This window comes from Hippocampus comes, unplaced genomic scaffold, assembly GCF_001891065.2.
Source record: "Hippocampus comes isolate QL1 unplaced genomic scaffold, H_comes_QL1_v1.1 scaffold174, whole genome shotgun sequence".
Lineage (NCBI taxonomy): Eukaryota > Metazoa > Chordata > Actinopteri > Syngnathiformes > Syngnathidae > Hippocampus > Hippocampus comes.
In genome coordinates, this window is record NW_017805983.1 from 1,751,955 (window position 1) to 1,770,679 (window position 18,725).

General features: G+C 43.4%; 3 protein-coding genes across 5 annotated transcripts; 2 read left to right on the plus strand and 1 right to left on the minus strand.

Annotated features, from left to right (window-relative positions):
• The first annotated feature begins 1,439 nt into the window (after positions 1-1,439).
• On the plus strand, positions 1,440-3,317 carry plaat1l (phospholipase A and acyltransferase 1-like). Its single transcript, XM_019890854.1, has 5 exons — positions 1,440-1,642; positions 1,711-1,849; positions 2,669-2,757; positions 2,825-2,989; positions 3,112-3,317. Exons 1-5 carry the CDS (start codon positions 1,634-1,636, stop codon positions 3,175-3,177), a joined length of 468 nt encoding a protein of 155 aa, XP_019746413.1. The 5' UTR covers positions 1,440-1,633; the 3' UTR covers positions 3,178-3,317.
• A 1,205-nt stretch (positions 3,318-4,522) lies between these two features.
• clcn4 (chloride channel, voltage-sensitive 4) lies at positions 4,523-12,488 on the plus strand. Its single transcript, XM_019890847.1, has 12 exons — positions 4,523-4,736; positions 5,782-5,936; positions 6,027-6,126; positions 6,842-7,029; positions 7,199-7,321; positions 7,390-7,596; positions 7,678-7,758; positions 8,481-9,026; positions 9,333-9,519; positions 9,744-10,142; positions 10,759-10,975; positions 11,071-12,488. The coding sequence occupies exons 1-12, from the start codon at positions 4,721-4,723 to the stop codon at positions 11,159-11,161; spliced, it is 2,310 nt and encodes a 769-aa protein (XP_019746406.1). The 5' UTR covers positions 4,523-4,720; the 3' UTR covers positions 11,162-12,488.
• On the minus strand, positions 12,393-18,430 carry LOC109528371 (high affinity cGMP-specific 3',5'-cyclic phosphodiesterase 9A-like). Of its 3 annotated transcripts, XM_019890850.1 has the most exons (14): positions 18,068-18,394; positions 17,511-17,660; positions 16,725-16,764; positions 16,542-16,644; positions 16,330-16,472; positions 15,307-15,366; positions 15,059-15,236; positions 14,128-14,250; positions 13,961-14,053; positions 13,821-13,888; positions 13,649-13,751; positions 13,362-13,466; positions 12,740-12,886; positions 12,393-12,658 (listed from the first exon to the last, which is right to left on the minus strand). In XM_019890850.1, exons 1-14 carry the CDS (start codon positions 18,216-18,218, stop codon positions 12,566-12,568), a joined length of 1,557 nt encoding a protein of 518 aa, XP_019746409.1. In that variant the 5' UTR covers positions 18,219-18,394; the 3' UTR covers positions 12,393-12,565. The 3 variants fall into 3 exon arrangements, with proteins under 3 accessions (XP_019746409.1, XP_019746408.1, XP_019746410.1); XM_019890849.1 differs by having other exon boundaries at positions 16,330-16,644; positions 18,068-18,430; XM_019890851.1 differs by lacking the exons at positions 17,511-17,660; positions 18,068-18,394 and adding an exon at positions 16,905-16,974 and having other exon boundaries at positions 16,330-16,644.
• Between the last annotated feature and the right edge of the window lie 295 nt (positions 18,431-18,725).

Below are 18,725 nucleotides of genomic sequence, written 5' to 3' on the forward strand. Positions count from 1 at the left end.
CCTAAGACGTTCCAGTTCATACAGTAAATATTTCAGGTAAAAATTTTTTTTTCCATTTTTAAACAGCCCAATATTAGGTTTTCTTTATTTTCTGTAAAAATTACCGGTAGATCCATTTTTTCTACATTTTGATTTCAAATATAATGGTGCAGTGTTCCCAATGCATTGCCACAAAAAAAAAAAAAAAGGTTTTGAGTTGTGCTCGCATTTGCAAACACAGCTATTATTTTGAACAAAAACTCCAATAATGTCATTATTTGACGTAATTCCTCTTCTATCTCCCTGAAAACCAAAAACTGCATTAAGGGCGACTTATCACAGGACTTGACTTGCATACAGGTTTGAAAGTTGACTTATACGAACCTTGATCTCAACTCTGTGAGTTTTTTGCCTCCATCTCAGGTAACAGCTAAACTCTGGTGCCTTCGTACGGACAGACTAAGGACTGTAAAGCTGATGTGTCAATTTAGTGTGATTATCACTGCTTATCAATTCAGTGTTTTTGGTGGGTCACGGTCATCTTTGATTGTTCCTGATGTGGAATTTTGCAGCATTGGTGTTGGAATCATTGTTCACCTTTTAATACATTTTGATGTCATTTCCCAACTAAAAAGTGTTGCTTTTTTTTTGTGAGTAAAATAATTCAAACTTTCAAGATCATTGTGAGTGTGAATGGTGGTTTGTTTATGTGTGCCCTGCAATCGGCAGGCAACCGCGGGGTGTAAGCTGCCCACGGCCCAAAGTCAGCTGGGATTGGCTCAAGCATGCCCGAGACTCGTGAGCATAAAGCAGTTCAGATCATGGATGGATAGATGAATAAAGATGCTAAATTGGACTTTGTGTTGCGCTTTCAGTGCACAGACTGCAGCCCGGATCATCACTAGAACCCTTTCCTTTCACTACATCACCCCTGTCCTCCCAACAGCTCCACTGGCTCCCTGTCAAACTCAATATCAACTTCAAAATCATTCTGTACATGTTTAAGGCCGTCCATAAACTTGCCCCCCCCCCCCCATCTGTCTGATCATCTTTGAATTTCCGTTCCCTCTCGCTCCCTCAGTTCCGTCTCCTCCCTTCACCTCTCCTTAACTTCTACCCATCTCACCACGATGGGGGGGGCAGAGCTTTCAGCCGCCCTGTTCCCAAACTCTGGAACTCACTTCCACCCGACATCCGTAACATTGATTGTCTCCCTACATTCAAATCCCGTCTTAAAATCTACCTATTCCAGATTGCATACTCTGTTTGAATTCCATCTCTTCTTTTTTACTCCATATAGTTTTATCTGTGGTTTTATTGTTTTGTTCTTGGTTGTAAAGTGTCCTTGAGTGTTTTGAAAGGCTTGTAGATCAAATGTATTATTATTACAAAAGTGTGTACTATGAATGAAAAAAAAGTGACTTCCTCTTTCACCCTGTTTTCAGGAAACATCTGCTTTACAGGCTGTATGCAGTGAAGAAGACTCAGCCATGGATGTCCCCTACAAACGCCCACAACACATCGGCTAAGATGCCATAAACAAATGCTGTCCCATGGCTTGGGTGGTGTTGCCATGTTGTGACTGACGCTGACTCACATTGCCACTTTAACCTGAAGCAGAACATGTGCAGAGTGACGCTGACGGCTTGAAATCATGGGCCAGGTGAGCGATGAATTTGATGCTTTTTCTTCAGTGCATACAACAGCTTTTTGTGTCTTTTGTCCGTGCAGTCTTTACAGAAACGTGACCCAGCCAATCTCTTCCCTGGAGACATCGTAGAGTATCGGAGGAACAAATACTTCTCCCACTTTGCCATCTATTACGGGGAGAGGGATGGCGTTCGCTACGTGGCTCACCTGACATCTCGAGGTGCAGTACAGTGCATATAAAAAGTCTACACACCCACTGTTCAAATGCCAGAATGAACCGATCGCATTCAAACTCTGGTTAAAAGCAATAAGCTGATGATGGGATTTTGTCACCCAGGTAGAGTGAGTGAACACTGTATTTCAATTTGAAAAACAAAGATCAACATTTTTGCTCCTTTTCTGACATGTTGTGGAACAAACCAGCAACGGAATCATATTCAGGCAGTCATTAATTAATGTTTGTACATTTTCTGCATCGGCAAATTGAAACACAGAAGTTTGCAAATGTGTTATTTGGACTCAACACAAAGTTAATCAGCCTGCTCTTGCAGAGGACTACAGAAATCGAATATTTACTGTTGAGAGGCTGAAATTAGTGAATTTGTACAATTTTAGGTCAAGCAAGGTCTAAATGATTAATCAGTTGTCAAAATTAGTGGTTGATTAATTTGATTATCGATTCTTTTAATTAATCGATTAATTGTCACACCTCTAAATGGTTGAACTTTCCAAGAGTTAGTTCTGCTGCAAATACAACAGCGCTCATCACCTCAAGAACACATGCTGGCAGCAGCATGCTTTTAGGCTGCTTTTCTTCAGATGGGAATAATCTAAAATATATATTTTTTACTCGATTGTGTTTCACAAATTCCAGGTCGTATACTGGTAAATGCTGTAAAAATTTTTGAAATGATTTCCCTTGATCTCATTTTTTTTATACCACAAAAACCTGGCTTTTTTTGAGCAGGGGGATGTAGACTTCCATCCACTGTTTGTTTTTGAATTTCAAGTTAGCCTTAAGAATTACGTGCCTTCACAGACTCTGACTCCAAGCTCCCACTCTTTGGGCGGGCCCTACGTTCGGAAGTCAAATTAGATCCCATGGAGCTACTGGGGAAGAAGTACAAGGTGATACACCACATGGTCAATGAGTGTAGCTTCAACATTCAAGTGAGAACATCTTTGTGCTATTTAGGTGAACAACATGCTGGATGACTCCTTCCCGGCAAGAGATTTCCACAGTGTCGTGAAACAGGCTATCGATGACATGATGGGACAGGAAGTGACCTTTGACATTTTGTTCCACAACAGTGAGCACCAGGCAACACTCTTTAGATATGGAGTGAAAAAGTCAGAGCAGGTCAAACACCTCAATACTTTCGCCACATCAATCAAAAATGTTATAGCTACCATATGAGGCAGATCCTGGCTGCTCAACATAACATGGCGCCGAAGTCATAAAGTTACATGTGTGTGTTACAGATTGAGAGAATCTACGAACACATCATGCCTGCGTGGGAGAAGCTGTTTAAGGAGCGGAAGCTGTGAAAATGCTTCAGATGTACTTTGTAGTTCAGCAGCAACAATATTGACAAGATTAAAAATTAGCTCTCATTTTGTCTCTTTCATTTGAGCATCTTGATCACTCCATTTTTAAGAAAAAATAAAATGCACTATAGTTTTTTTTTTTTTGTCAAATTATTTTGGGTTGTGTACACTGAATGGTTTTATTTGTCCATTTTTTTAAATAGCATTATTGAACCTTGTATAGAGAGCATCTTTTCATCTATCTGTCTTTGTTGTTTTGTTTTTGGATGGGAATAAATTGATCAGTCCTAAAATGATTCAGGTCCTACTTACAGGAAAAAGAATTATTTTTCTGACCATTTTGAATCTGATCTAATAGCCATGACATGTGGGGTTCCTTAAGGGTCAGTCCATGGACCCCTTCTGTTCAGTCCGTATTTGTTACCTTTTTGTAAAATGCTTCAGAATGTTGGTTATCATTGCCGTGCAGATGTCCCCATATGACAGCTGTTCAATTAATGCAGGGGTGTCCAACCAAAGACCAAGTCTGAAATGTTGGGGCACTGATAGACTTGGACCTGACCTTCAGCAATCATACCAAATCAATCACTAAAACAGCCTTTTACCAGAAAAAAAAATACATACAGGCTGAAGGGTTGCAACAAAACCATGCGGTCTATGATGATTTTTATTTTTTTTCAGGATGTACCCGCTTACTTCCCAAAGACACCTGGGACTCCAGCATGCCTGCCACTGGATGGCTGGATGTATGGATGGATTTTTTTTTTTTTTTTTTAAGCAGGATTGCCTCACAGTCATCTGTAGAATAAATAGATTCTGCTACTAGTCTACTAGTTAGCTCTCACCCGAGGTCTGCAGACTTGAGTAAATTAGCGGACCCGGGAGTTCAAAGTTAACATGGTGATTTAGCATTTAGCTGTAATGCTGTACACATTGATGGAATATGCTGCCAACACAATTGAAGTCAGGCCCAAGTGTAAATGCCTTTAAATCCAGGTTTAAATCCAGGTGAAAGACTTTGCTTTTTTCCAATATCTTTGATCAATGTCTTATAAACATTTAAAATGCTTTTCTTCGTTTAATTATTTTAGAAACCTACTTGTAATTCTTTAATTTTAAATGTTAAAGCTTAATGGTCGTTTTAATTGAGTTTAGTTGTGTTTGTTGTTTTTAGTAATTTTGGTAAACGCTATTTTTCTTTTCTCTGCTTTGCTTCTGATTGTTGTTGACTCTTTGGTTTGCAAATGCTTTTAGATGTTGTGTCTTTACCTGTCTGAAGCAAGTTGTTGCCTTATATATGAAATGTGCTCTATAAATAAAGCGGCGTGATTCATCTTTGTATTGAGTTTAGCGTAAGGGATCTTTGAATGATCTCGCGATACTAGCGCAGCTAATGGCTGCAGGAGGAGGAAGACTGTATCATTTATTGGTTTGACGGTTTTTATGTCTTCGAAAGGATACCAAATGGCAGCGGCGGTTCCTGTCCAATCGAATACAACCGAATTGTAAGATTCTCTTCCTGAGCGCACGGACGGACCCTAAAATGGAGGCTGCCGAAGGTAATTTGAGTCAACATGCTAAAGAGCTAGCTGACGAGTGTGACTAATGTTCAAAACGTATTTGCAAGTAGCTTGACAATAATAAGAGGACATTTATTGCTGGAACATCTTATCTCCTCTAACGATGTCGTAGGAACCGATTTAGAAGACGAATCATAAACTGCTGACACATGCAAGACTGGTCCAAACTACAATTGGTATCCATATGCTGCGAGTCAGGGTACCGTGCTGTATCCCACCTCTCAGTGTCCGTAGGAGTAAATGTGAATTGTTCACACCAATTTGTCAAATAACTGTGCGTTATGTTCGACTGAAAGGACATATATGATTGAAGGTGATACATAATAACTGAGACGGGTATAATGCACTCATTATGCACAGTGTGCGAATCTGTTGAGAGGCAGTTTTGTCGTACAACTACAGTCAGTGTCACGAACTACAGTCAGTGCATTTTAGATGTACAATTTAGCAAAATCTTCCATGGAACTTCATATTCATTTGTTATGCTTTTAGAAATGCATACTGGTCAAGCTCTCCAATTAGAGGGAGTTATCCCTCGGTGATTATGAACAATAACATCATGCAGAAAATGAATTTAGTATAATTTAGAGACTCATTACACGCTGTAGTAGCAGAGCAGTGCGTTGGACTAGCCAAAGTCACATGGGCCCTGTCAAAAAAATTGTAAACTCAGGAAACTCATTGTAAGACTTACTGCATCCTGGTTTGTGTGAAAATATCTGGCCACCCATATTAACACTATAGCGTTTCTGCTGTATTTTCACGGTGACTGAATAATTATGATTAGGACCAAAATCCACTTTACAGAATTATTTACCCTAAAGATGTCCCACTAAGGGTTGACATCAGGAATTTGAGGTACATGAAAAAAGTATCACTTCATATTTAAAACCACTTCAATACTGGAAATTTAAAATTGCTTTTTTGAGGGGCCCTTGTGAGTAATGAAACTTTAGGATGAACTTTTCTCCCGCTTACACCCCCCCACCCCTGCTAGAGTCACATGCTATGTTGCCATCTGCAGGTGTGAGTAGTGCCACGCCCACTGATGAGCTGAACGGAGCTGGCAACTTGATGGACTTCCTGGAGGAGCCTTTCCCTGACGTGGCCACTTATGAAGACTTCCACACCATTGACTGGCTAAGGGAGAAGTCAAGAGATACTGACCGCCACCGCAAGGTTGCTGAAGATGTTTGGTTGTTGTGCCACTACCTTTCATTTCCACCAAGACAGTGTATGGAGTTATTTATTTATTTATTTATTTTTAAGATCACAAGTAAGAGTAAGGAGTCCATTTGGGACCTGACCAAGAGCCTCCTGGATGCCTGGTCAGGATGGGTGGTGATGCTGCTCATTGGACTTCTCTCAGGTTTGTGAGGAGGATATCACACAGTCTTCCATTCGATTAGTTCATTTTACCATAATAATTTTGGGGAGGCCAGCAAGCGTATAAGAGGTAAGTAAGGCAAGGCAGCTTTATTTATAGAGTGCATTTCGTACAAAAGACAACTCAATGTGCCTCACATAATTAAAAGTACAATTCGATGCATCGGCTCATCCTGTATTATATTATGTTTAAAAATTTGGACGGTACTCCTGAAAAAAATGCTCTTGGGGAGGCACCAATTGCCACAGTGCACTGAAATGAGCCATGCAGACACAAGGAAATGGAGAGCTGATATCGAGTAGTCATTGTTAACTCCATGATTCCTTCTTGTGACTGGCCCAGCCCTCTGATCACCCAAAAGCTCCAATATTGCATTGCTGAATAAATAATTTGTCCCCACAATTTCTGTTTCTTGCATTTGAAAATCATTTACACATTCGCTCCATCGCCTCTCATTTGGCCTTTGCCTCCTTGCTATCGAGTCATGGCTATGAACTACAATGTAAATCTACACCATTTTCAGACGCGCAATTTAAGAATGCAAAATCAGCCACCATAGTTTGTCACAGCTTTGAGAAATCACATTGCACATGCTAAATTAGTCTATTGACATTGACTTCTCAGAGTATTTTTCGCTTCAGGGTAGTGAGCAAAATAAAATTGGCATGACTCGGGTGTGCTCTTACGTCTCATCCAGGTACGTTGGCCGGAGTCATTGACCTGGCGGTGGACTGGATGACGGACCTGAAGGAGGGTGTGTGTCTGTCCGCCTTCTGGTACAGCCACGAGCAGTGCTGCTGGACATCCAACGAGACGACCTTTGACGACCGTGACAAATGTCCGCAGTGGCAGAAGTGGGCCGAGTTAATGACAGGCCATTCTGAGGTCAGAAGAAGACGACACGTCTCCATGATGTCATGAGTACAGTGGTGCCTTGAAATACAAGTTTAATTTTTTCCTGGACCATACTCAAAACGCTTGTATCCGAAGTCATCATTCCCTATTAAAATGAACCAAAATGCCATTAATCCACTTTTTAAAAATACTTTTCTAGGGAGCGGGAGCATATGTGTTAAACTACTTGCTCTACGTCCTGTGGGCTCTTTCGTTCTCCTTCCTGGCGGTGTCACTGGTGCGAGTCTTTGCGCCGTACGCTTGCGGCTCAGGAATCCCAGAGGTGAGCTCGTGATGAGGAATCACACTTGCGCGACCACTAGAGGTCAAACTGATCTGATGCGTTTTCAGATCAAGACCATCCTCAGTGGCTTCATCATCCGTGGTTACCTGGGAAAATGGACGCTGCTCATTAAGACGGTCACGCTGGTTCTGGCCGTGTCATCGGGCCTCAGCCTGGGGAAGGAGGGTCCTCTGGTCCATGTTGCGTGCTGCTGCGGGAACCTCTTCTGCAGCCTCTTCTCCAAGTACAGCAAGAACGAAGGCAAACGGCGAGAGGTACAGTACTTGCCGTTTTGTTGTCTCTCACGTGATGTGCTGGGAATTGCCGGCTCACCTCATGATTTGTTGGGCGTGCAGGTGTTATCAGCTGCAGCGGCGGCCGGCGTGTCGGTGGCTTTCGGTGCACCCATCGGAGGGGTTCTTTTCAGCCTGGAAGAGGTGGGTTCTGTTATCACCATGCAGCATCAATTTTCCTCCATCAACAAGCTTGAGATATGTTTCAGTAATGTATGTGTGGTTCTCAAACTGGGATTGCCTAGCCATAACTTCTTGGTCCTCCTCAATTAAAACAAGCAAACACATCAACTAAACCAATTACCCTTCCCTACTTTAAGATTTAGGTGTTTAAAAGCTCTGATATGATTTTGACGTTTCACACAAATTTGACAACCTTAGCATTCCTAGCTCTCTCAGGCTCTTCTCTAAAGTTGTATAGAATGGGGCTTGTCAATCTGGGCGGAGCATTTGCAACTTGTCAGCACCACGTCTAATGTTTAGAGCTAGTGATGTCATTGTTGCTTTCCACTGGGCTCCTTTCTTGTCATCTGCAAAACAATGTGAAAATGATTCATCTTATGTTGTCTGTTTAAGTTGCTAGTCATACAAAAATAGTCACTGAGGGGTCAGAAAACGTGCAGAATATGTAACAGCCTTGCTAGCAGCGCATGAGTTAGGCTGAGTTAATACAGGTTGTGAATTTTTAGGTTCAAGTGTTCAAAAATTGTCCATGGCATTCAGTGGTACCTAATGGTAGCTTTGTTTAGTTGGCATTTGAATTCATGGGCGGATCTGAAGAAAGATTACTTTTAAGGGATCCCCGGACTGAAACTGTTTTGAGATCCCCTGCCTGGACCAATCACCTTCCTCCCTGTCCCCTGCAGGTCAGCTACTACTTCCCCCTCAAGACTTTATGGCGTTCCTTCTTTGCCGCATTAGTTGCTGCTTTCACGCTGCGGTCAATCAACCCGTTTGGCAACAGCCGCCTGGTGCTGTTTTACGTGGAGTACCACACGCCGTGGTACATGGCCGAGCTGGTGCCCTTCATCCTGTTAGGCGTCTTTGGCGGCCTTTGGGGGACCCTCTTCATTCGTGCCAACATCGCCTGGTGTCGACGGAGGAAGACGACCCAGCTGGGGAAGTATCCGGTCCTAGAGGTCATCGCAGTGACTGCTATCACTGCTGTGCTGGCCTATCCCAACCCCTACACCCGGCGCAGCACCAGCGAGCTCATCTCTGAGCTCTTCAACGATTGTGGAGCACTAGAGTCGTCACAGCTCTGTGACTACATCAACAACCCCAACATGAGTCGACCTGTGGACGATATACCAGACCGCCCAGCTGGCCCTGGCGTTTACAACGCTCTGTGGCAGCTGGTGCTCGCTCTCGTCTTCAAGATTGTCATCACCATCTTCACCTTCGGCATGAAGGTCAGTCCAATTCACGTTGCTTTTGCTTTGTAAACAGAGCTACATCTTTTGTTGATGCTATTAATGTTGTATCTTTGTTACAGTATTCTTTTCTTAAAATGAGGTTTTCCTTGCCTCCATTGCCAAATTCTTGCTCACGTGGGGTTGGTTTTCTTAAATGTATGAGGAGTGGGCTTCTTGACGTGATCAATGTGTAAACTGTCTTGAGACCTCTGTTGTAAACCTGCACTCTATAGGAATAAAAATGTAATTGACTTGCCATGTGAAAACACTGGCGTGATGACGTGACAATCGTAATGTCACCAGATCCCGTCAGGCCTCTTCATTCCCAGCATGGCAGTGGGCGCCATCGCAGGGCGAATTGTGGGCATCGCAGTGGAGCAGATGGCATACCACCATCACGACTGGATCATCTTCAAAAACTGGTGCCGGCCTGGTGCTGACTGCGTCACACCTGGACTCTACGCCATGGTGGGGGCTGCCGCCTGTTTAGGTAAGGGAGGTTCTCTTTTTCAAATCCGGGCTTCGGCCTTTCTGTGTGGAGTTTGCCTACTTCTTGGGGAACCGTGATTGCGTGATTTTCCTCAGAGTATTATGGCATCCTATGACAACATGCATGTCAGCATCTTTGAACTCATTTAGTGGTGTATGAGTGAAAAAAATGACTGGAGATGGGGAGGAGCTTTCTTATTTATTCAATGTCTTGCATTATTTCAGGCGGCGTGACCAGGATGACTGTGTCTTTGGTGGTCATCATGTTTGAGCTGACCGGTGGTCTCGAATATATCGTTCCGCTAATGGCGGCCGCTGTCACCAGTAAGTGGGTGGCGGACGCCTTCGGGAAAGAAGGCATCTACGAGTCGCACATCCAGCTCAATGGTTACCCGTACCTGGATGTCAGGGATGAGTTCACGCACCGCACACTGGCCGCCGACGTGATGCGGCCGCGTCGGAACGACCCGCCTCTGGCCGTCCTCACGCAGGATGCCACCACTGTGGAGGATGTGGAAATGTTGATCAAAGACACTGATTATAACGGTTTCCCGGTGGTTGTGTCCCGAGATTCTGAGAGGCTCATCGGCTTTGTGCAGCGCAGAGACCTCACGCTCGCCATCAGTGAGTCAGCTCGGTTCTTCTTTGGCAGGAAGCACACGGTAACGCTGGACATTGTTCCACTGTTAATAACCTTCAGGTCTTTTGGAGTTTGGCCATATTAACAATTAGTATGTAACTTTTTTCCACATCACTTCTTGTCATTACTATAAACTATCCATTCATTTTCATTTGAGATTCCAAGTACAAGTACTAATATTTTATATTTGACATTTTATTTTATTTTTTATAATCCTTCAATGCACAGGTTTTAAACAACCTCAAAAATATATTTTTGTAAATCAGTCAATCATTAATTTTCTCTATTGAAGTGCAGATAGCCATTAAACCCCTATCTGGAACTTAATATTACATGTAATAAATTGATAAATGTTGTCATCTGGTCAAGAACATTAACAGAAATAACATTTTCAACTGCTGAGTCTAGAATAAATCCCATTTCTGTCAGTCTGATGGAATCCAGGAAACAGCAATGATCGACCAGAAGTGGCCACATGAGCCAAAATGTTGCAAATGACAAAATCAGTGTTCATTACAATTGTATTAATACAGCTAAAATGCAGGGGGGGGGGATGGGCAAAATGAACACATATGTTTAATCTCCGTTGTCTCTCCACAGAAAATGCCCGTCAAAAACAAGATGGAGTGGTGAGCAGCTCAGTGGTGTACTTTACCGAGGACGTGCCGCAGCTGCCGGCCAGCACACCGCAGCCCTTGAAGCTGCGCCGCATCCTTAACCTGAGCCCCTTCACCGTCACTGACCACACGCCCATGGAAACGGTAGTGGACATATTCCGCAAGCTGGGCCTCCGCCAGTGTCTGGTCACACGCAGCGGGTAAGACAAGACAAGACAAGACGGGACGTCACAAGAGTTGTCACAAAGCTCATTCTGTCATTGGCTGCTTATTTATCCGATTGTCATCCCGCCAGGCGTCTACTCGGCATCATCACCAAGAAGGACGTTCTGCGTCACATGGCGCAAATGATGAACCAGGATCCTGAGTCCATCATGTTCAATTAGCCTCTTTACCTTCTGTGAAAACCCCCTCCCATTTGTGGACAGGCCAGCCTCAACTTGTGCGCTAATCCATGTACGTGTTTTGACTGTCCGCCCTCGACACTCTACATGGTCCACGTGGTGTGAGTCATTTTTGGGACAAGCTTGTACTGTGAATGCTGTCGTACCTTGACTTACAAGTGCACCAACTTGTGAGTTTTGTACACTGCGATCTGTCACTGTTTTGGGGTTTGTTTTTTTTCACCTTTGTTTTTCTTATTTTAGTTTACGGTACGTATGAACTTCAGATAGGCCACCACTAGATGGCGGCAGCAAATGCCACAACATCCACCCGGCCAAGCATGATTTTATATCCTGCGATGCCTTGAGATATGAGTGACATGACTTGTGAGTTTTGTTTTCAATTCTATTCTATAGCAACAGTTTGGCAGATAGTAAAACATTTTCAGCATTTTAATGCTACTCCCAGTTGAAATTTAATGACAAATTAAACAAAACTAAAAGAATTATGCGTTGTGTATTTAAAATTAATGGTAGATTAATGCGAACACATAATGAAAAACGCCATAGACGGGCTAACAAATAACATTTATGTTGTTGCATTATAACGCTTCAAGCAACGGTTATTTGAACACAAACAGTGCAGCAACACATAAAAAGACAATAGAAGATAGGCATAACTTCTTAATTCTTTGCGACACATACCCGAACGAGTCGCAGTGAATTACTAAACTCGTATCTTAGGGCACCAGTGAACAAGTAAACTGAGTTACGGGCTCAGTCACGAATCACTCGTAAGTTAGGGTACCGCTTTATCTGTGCACGTGTCTTTTTAAGGCTCAAAGGAATTGTTGGTTAGAGAGACTATTAACTGATCATTATACTTGTTTTAACTGATTATTTTAATACTTGTCACCAAGTACACTGGACACCCGAAAACTGCACGCGTGCCGCTTTCCTAAGCTATCAACTGTAGGATTTCATTGGTGTGAAGGATAAAAACAAAGGGAACAGAAATGTTTGCCAGGAGTTAACAGAGGGCATTTTTAAAGTCCTGTGTCATGCTTTTGTTGTGGTGAGAAAGAACCTAACATGAGTCAGCTGCTCCCTTCTGTCACACAGAATTCCTCATTTGTAAATGTTGATTGAAACAACCTGTCTTGAAATGCCAAGAGAATTTATGTAATGTATGTATATTTATATGATTTCATGTGTTTAGTTGGAGACACCTGAATTAATTTAAACGGTTTATCAGACATTTGCACTTTGGTTCGAACATGTAAATGCAGTTACAGAAAATAAAATGTTGAGCTGACGTTGAATATGCTAAGCACTTGGGTTGTGTGATTATGTAAACATGAGCTACGGTCACACGTTTGCTAAAACAGAATTGTGATGTCTTGCTCATCAGGGTTTGCTGGCCGCTGCCTCCTTCTGGGTGGCTCTCTCCAAGTCCGAATAGTACTCCAAGGCTTGCCTCACTGGCTCCAGAATATGTTTCTACGGGGCAGTGCACAAAAACGCTTAACATGGCCACAGATTGTCATTGGAATGTATGATTTCATAAAAGAATATTTGTACCTCCAGACAGGGGAACAGCTTAGTGAGCTCTGTGAAGAGCGGCAACAGGAGAAAACGAATAAAACTGGTCTGTGAGGACGGCTTGGACACTTTGTCGCGGTCCATAAATGGAGTCACTGGAAGCCCTTTGAGTTTTTCTGTGTCGCCCTGCAGTCCAGACATGACCACGGCACAAACAGGTCCTCTCACACTACTTTCACTCCCAGTAATTATCAGATGTTGAAAACCGCGTTTGTATCACATACTCGTGGAGTACAGAAAATCTCATCTTTTCACTGCTTTTGTGCTCTGTCTTGTTTTGAAGGAACTTTGTTGAAGGCAGCTGAGGAGCTTTGTTTAGACAAAGGTGCTGCTTTGTTGGTATCCTGATGCCAAAGAACTATGTTGAAGTGAATCGAGGAGCTTCATATAGACAAAAGCAGTGCTTTTCTGCTCTCTGATGTGATCTTGGCGCCAAGGAATTATAAATCATCTTGTGCCATTGAGAACAAATTACAACTATCTTTAGGGGGCATTAATTACAAGCACATTTTGTTTCAGGCTCTGCCCTTATCTACTGCCAATAACAATGAACGCTTTTTACTATCACATCATCGCACCACTTCCGGTTTGTGCTTCAAACCTGGTTGAAGAACTCCTGCAGGAGACAGTCCAGCCAGGGCTCGGCCACCGCCATTGGCCTGGCCTCGTTGGAAATGTCGCTCACCTTCACCATGATCTTCATCAGCTGCACGCAGAAGAAAAAAACAATTATTTCCAAGTAAAAGCAAGACTTCCAGCATGTAAATGTGAATATAGACAAACTGTAGTTTATATGACATTGACTTATTTCACTGTGTCACTAGATGACAGCAGTAGAAATGGTCCATGAGAAAGAAGAGGTTCTTGTGTGAAGGTTCAGTGCTTTACCACTTCCGTGTGATCCCTGTTTCTGAAGTCAAACACGGGCTGGATGCTCTTGAACTTGTTGAGGATTTCATTGTGTCTCGCCATGTCGGTGGCCAGAATGCACCTGGAAACACATGCTGACGTCAAATCGAGATTTAAACAGTTGTAACAGAAAACGTGGGTCAACACTTACTTGATCATTCCTGCTCGAATGTGTTTGTACTGTTCTGTGGTCACGTGTTTGAGGATGTTGGAGTCCTCCTGCACAGATGTGGCAAATGAGATTTGAGCAAGTTGTTTAAGTTGTAGATTCTGAAAAGAGGCTGCAATCACCTTGGCCAGGATGCTAAAGGCGACTGCACAGTGGTGGTTCTCCAACGGGGAGATGTCATTGTAACGAAGGGCCAGTTCGGTCTGGGCGTTGATCTGTCACATTCAGACACAGATGTCGAAAACTATCTCACAGGAGAAGGAAAGCAAGCCAAGAGGAGCAAGGCAACCTGATAGACGTTGCTGTAGCCGGGGTGGTCGAGGTCATGGCACAGAGCAGAGGTCAGCATGATCAGAAGGTCCATCGGATCCAACTTGTTCCTGAGGTCTGTTAGCCAAATGAGCCCGTACATCTGAGTAACAGCGCAACATGTTTTTCAGTCAAGGGCCGAATTTTGAAGTCCTGGTTCTTGCCTGAGTTATGCTGCCGTAGGCCTAGACTATCAGGCGAAGCTTTCCTTCCTCTTTGTCTTCTATACTATTTACCTCACCTATCTCAACTTGAGTATAATAATGGATACAAATGTTGAAGAGGTGTGCTATTGTCTTATCACTATCCATGTAGTATGTTACGAACTTGCTTCTCTGTCTGTTTCTTTCTCCCGCATTGTAGTTCTCTCATCCCACCTCAATTCCTTAACCCAGGGGTGCCCAAGTCCAGTCACCGAGAGCCGCTAACCATCCCCTTTGAGATGTCTCCCTCCTCCATCACACCAGATTCAAATCATCAGCAAACTTTCCATAAGCATGACAACGACCTTGACCATTTGAATGCATGCAATGTGTTGGATGAAGGAGACATCTAAAGCAGACTGGATTGGGGCTGTCGAGGACCAGACTTGGGTACCCTTGCCTTAACCCCTCTGTCCTGATTTTATCTCTCTAGCTACCCTCTGTCCCTCAACTCTGTCCCCCCACCTCAACCCAACAGTCCGAGGCAGACTGTCACTCCATATGGACTGGGTTCACTTTGAGGTTTCTCCTTTTGAAGGAGCTTTTCCAATAACCTCCATCACCAATTGCTTGCTCATGTTGGTTTTCTAACATACAACCAGTATGGCATGTATGGTGGTTCTTGAACTGCTCAGTGTTTACTGTAAAGTGGCTTGAGAAAAGAAATGTTGTGAATTGGTGCTGTATAAATGAAATTGATGGTCATACCATCTGCGTGACGCAGAAGCAGTGCTGGAAGTTATGGAAGGGAATGTTGTTGTAGTGGCAGTAGACCTCAAACAGGAAGTTCTGGAGGATGTCCACCTCAAAGTGGAACACCGTCAGGAAGTCCAGGTCGGTGAACATCATTTGGAGGAGGACCAGCATCTCTGGCTCCTCCCATTGCCTGTCAACAGCATATCAAATGGGTGTGGGCGGAGCTAGTGCATACCCTCAGAGCGTGTGTTAGCACTCACCAATTGTCAAAAGTGGGAGTTTTCAGATGCTCTCTCACTTCTTCTATCACCTGCAGCGAGCTGCAACCAAGACTTTCTGTAACTGATCTAGATGGGGCGTTCTTAGCTGCGTTTGGGTCATGATCCTATTGGATCCAGGACCCATGAGCTGCATCTGAGACTGAGCTTTCTGACATTATAGGTAGCACATTTCGCTCCAGGATGGCTTGAGATAGTCTTGAGATTTGATCCTACCCTTCAAAGATTCAAGACAGCCTGGTTTTGAGGTAGCAATTTTTTTTTTTTTTGTTAACGCGTCACTTTTTTATGTGTGTCTTTAAACAAAACTGATATGACTTGCCAAAAAGTTAGTTTTGTCTATCTGTACAAGCTACTCACAGAAGCTTTGTGATTGGTTTTTCAAATGCGCTTTGGAAAATTTACAGTCTAGTTGGTTGTTTCAGGTTATTTCCAAGGGAAACTTAAATCTTGCTTGTGCCCCTTGTACAAAGACATAAGTGGAGTTACTATGAGACATGGAGGCAGCTCAGTTAGGCTCTCTGGATGCTTTTCTACACCCGGCACAGCAAGTCTTTGCAGGGTACAATGATGTTGCAAGACTCTCATGAGGCATTCTAGAACCAAATGTGCTTCCTTCCACTTGTGAAAAACCTTGGTCTCAAATGCAGGTCATGAGTGCTCTGACAGGACAATGACCCAAAACACACAGCTAAAACAGCCCAAAGTGACTTTGATCCAAACACGGGCCTACTGTATTCTGAGGAGCCTAAAGGGACAGTAAATCATTTTGAACATGTGTGTGCTGAAATGTGCTGTACAGTTACTGAAATTGTGTCAAGAAGTTTTTTTTTTTAATTTTATTTTTTTACACAAATTAATTAATTTTCTCACACTAGGATTTTTTTTTAGGTTTCAAGTTATTTCAGTGTCCTCTGGGGGTTTTTCATTTTTCAACAAATCACCAACATTTTCTTCCATGCGTGTTGTTCACTGTGATTTAGAAACTGCAACCCAATCAGTCACCTCATGTTGAGGAACTTCCTGCGAACCTCCCGGTGCTCCTCTTCCTTGTTCACCTGAGGCACTTTGGCTTTCGGTGGGAACTTGGAAAGCTGTTGGGGGCACTCATCCCTGAAGAGACCCATCCAGCTCAGGTGCTTGATGCTCTGACAAGTGGCAAACATTTCAGCTCTCATGCATGCAGGCAGACGCAGACTCTGAGCAGGATTACAAACCTCAAGCTTTCGCTTGAAAGAATCCACCTGACTCTTGAGGTCACTGATGATTTCTGGAGTTTTGCCTGCATCTTCCTGGGCTTTGGTCTCCAGGTGACACAGCCTGAGGCCACACACACCAAATGAAATGAGACTCTCACTGACTTTCATGCTTGGGTTCATTAACCGCTGACAAGGACTAACCTCTGCTCCATGTTGCCCACATCAGTCGTTATAGCAATGCCTGCATTTGGACACACAGTTAGTTGACTGTACACTTCAATACACATCTCCATATAAAATTCGCTACTCATAAACTGATGAGGATATTGAGCTTGCGGAGGAATTTCAACATATCCCAACTAACGCACTCTCAACATTTACCATCCATTCCACTAATCCGAGGCCGGGTCATGTGGGGCAGCATTTTAAGCAGGCAGGCCTTGACTTCCCTCTCCCCAGCCACTTCATCCATCTTATCTGGGGTAATTCCAACACGTTCCCAAGTCAACCGGGAGACATAGTCTCTCCAGTGTGCCCTGGGGTCATGCCCGGGACCTCCTCCTAGTGGGATGTGTGCAGAACATCCCATCTCTCTATTACGGGTGAACTCAATTTGAACTTCTGTAAACTTTTTAATGCCAATGTCCAACTCCTCAGTGTTTCAGTAATTTTTGCAACACGAGTTGCAACGCAACATTCATATCTGATGTTTTTGAACAGTTGGACATGGACTTTCAAAAGTTTCAAATTAAAAAGTAAAATTCGGTTCACCTATGAAGGTTATAGTGCATGGTTGGGTTATCCTGAATTTCTGCCTCATAGCCTAGTATCCCTAAATTTTTGTGAGGCGTCTATATGAAAGATGTACAGCCGAATGCTCGGTTTGAAGATCGTAGAGATGATAAAAGCTGTATCGAACAGTGGTTACAAACGAAGGTTGCTGAAGACAGAATGGATGTTGGTCCCACTGCAGAAGTTACCACTCACTCTGAAGGTCAGATGCCACCACTTCCAGCTGGTAGTATGAGTCCTGGCTGTTGGACTCCAGCATGGGCGAGATATTCACCACACTGCCGTTTGATTTGTACAGCTTCAGGATGTGATGAGGAGAGGCCTGTGCTGCTGCACGGAACAGGTCTGCCACATTGCAGCAGTCATTATAGATGACAGGCAAGTACGAGCAGCTTCATATCTGCAACCATGCTAAATTCCAAGTTAGTAGGATACAAAATTCAGTATCACATTTTTTGCTTTAACATAAAATCTGCCAATTCTGTGGTTGGTTAAAGTTAGTTGGAGGGGCTGGTTGGTGCATGATTGGCTTCTGTGTCACTAAGAATGAAGCTCTTTCTCCTGAGGACCTGTCACCACCACATGGAGTTCAAGTCCTTCCATACATTACTGATGTTTATCCCACTTGTGGTTCATACATAACATTCTAGTCTTTCTTGACACTTTCATTCAAACACATTTATTTTTAAGAAAATGAGACATAATTGTATGAAATGGTGTGATTGGACTGTAATTAAAGTCCTCCCTCTTACCTTTAACATCTTCAGCCGTGCAGTCTGCTCCAAACTCTGCTCGCTCCACTTTCCCGTTAACGATAAAATGAATTATTTTTGTGGCCATTTGCGGGCCAGGTGGGACATGACAGGCTCCAAGAATGAAAATTAGATCTCTTGACGGTGACATGTAACAGCCCAATTTGTGTCGGAGAACCTGGATCTGACAGAAAACCCACCCACCCAGTCACATATACATATTCATCTTTCCATCGGCCCACTGATTTGCACATGCTCGCATACATCATCCAATGACTCACCAATCAATTCTTTCACTTTCAGTAACCACACATCCACATCCTAATCAGTTTGTCTATGCATCAAGTCATTGGTGGTGTAGTGGTTCACATTGCTAACTTGGTGTGGAATCAATCCTCACTCAATGGCCCATTGACAATTTACCCGGAATGGTCTGGCAACAGCCCTGGGAGGAAAAAGTCCAGTTTTCACACTAAATCGGGTGGGATAAGTGCCCGTCCCTGCCATGACATTGAGCAAGATATGATCGATCCATCATGTCTCTATGAAGTTGAATCTCATTAATTAATGTCACGAGTGAGCTGGAGCCAATCTTAACTAACTTTGGGAGAGACCACCTACACGTATGGCTTGCCAAGCACAGGACACATGTAGATAA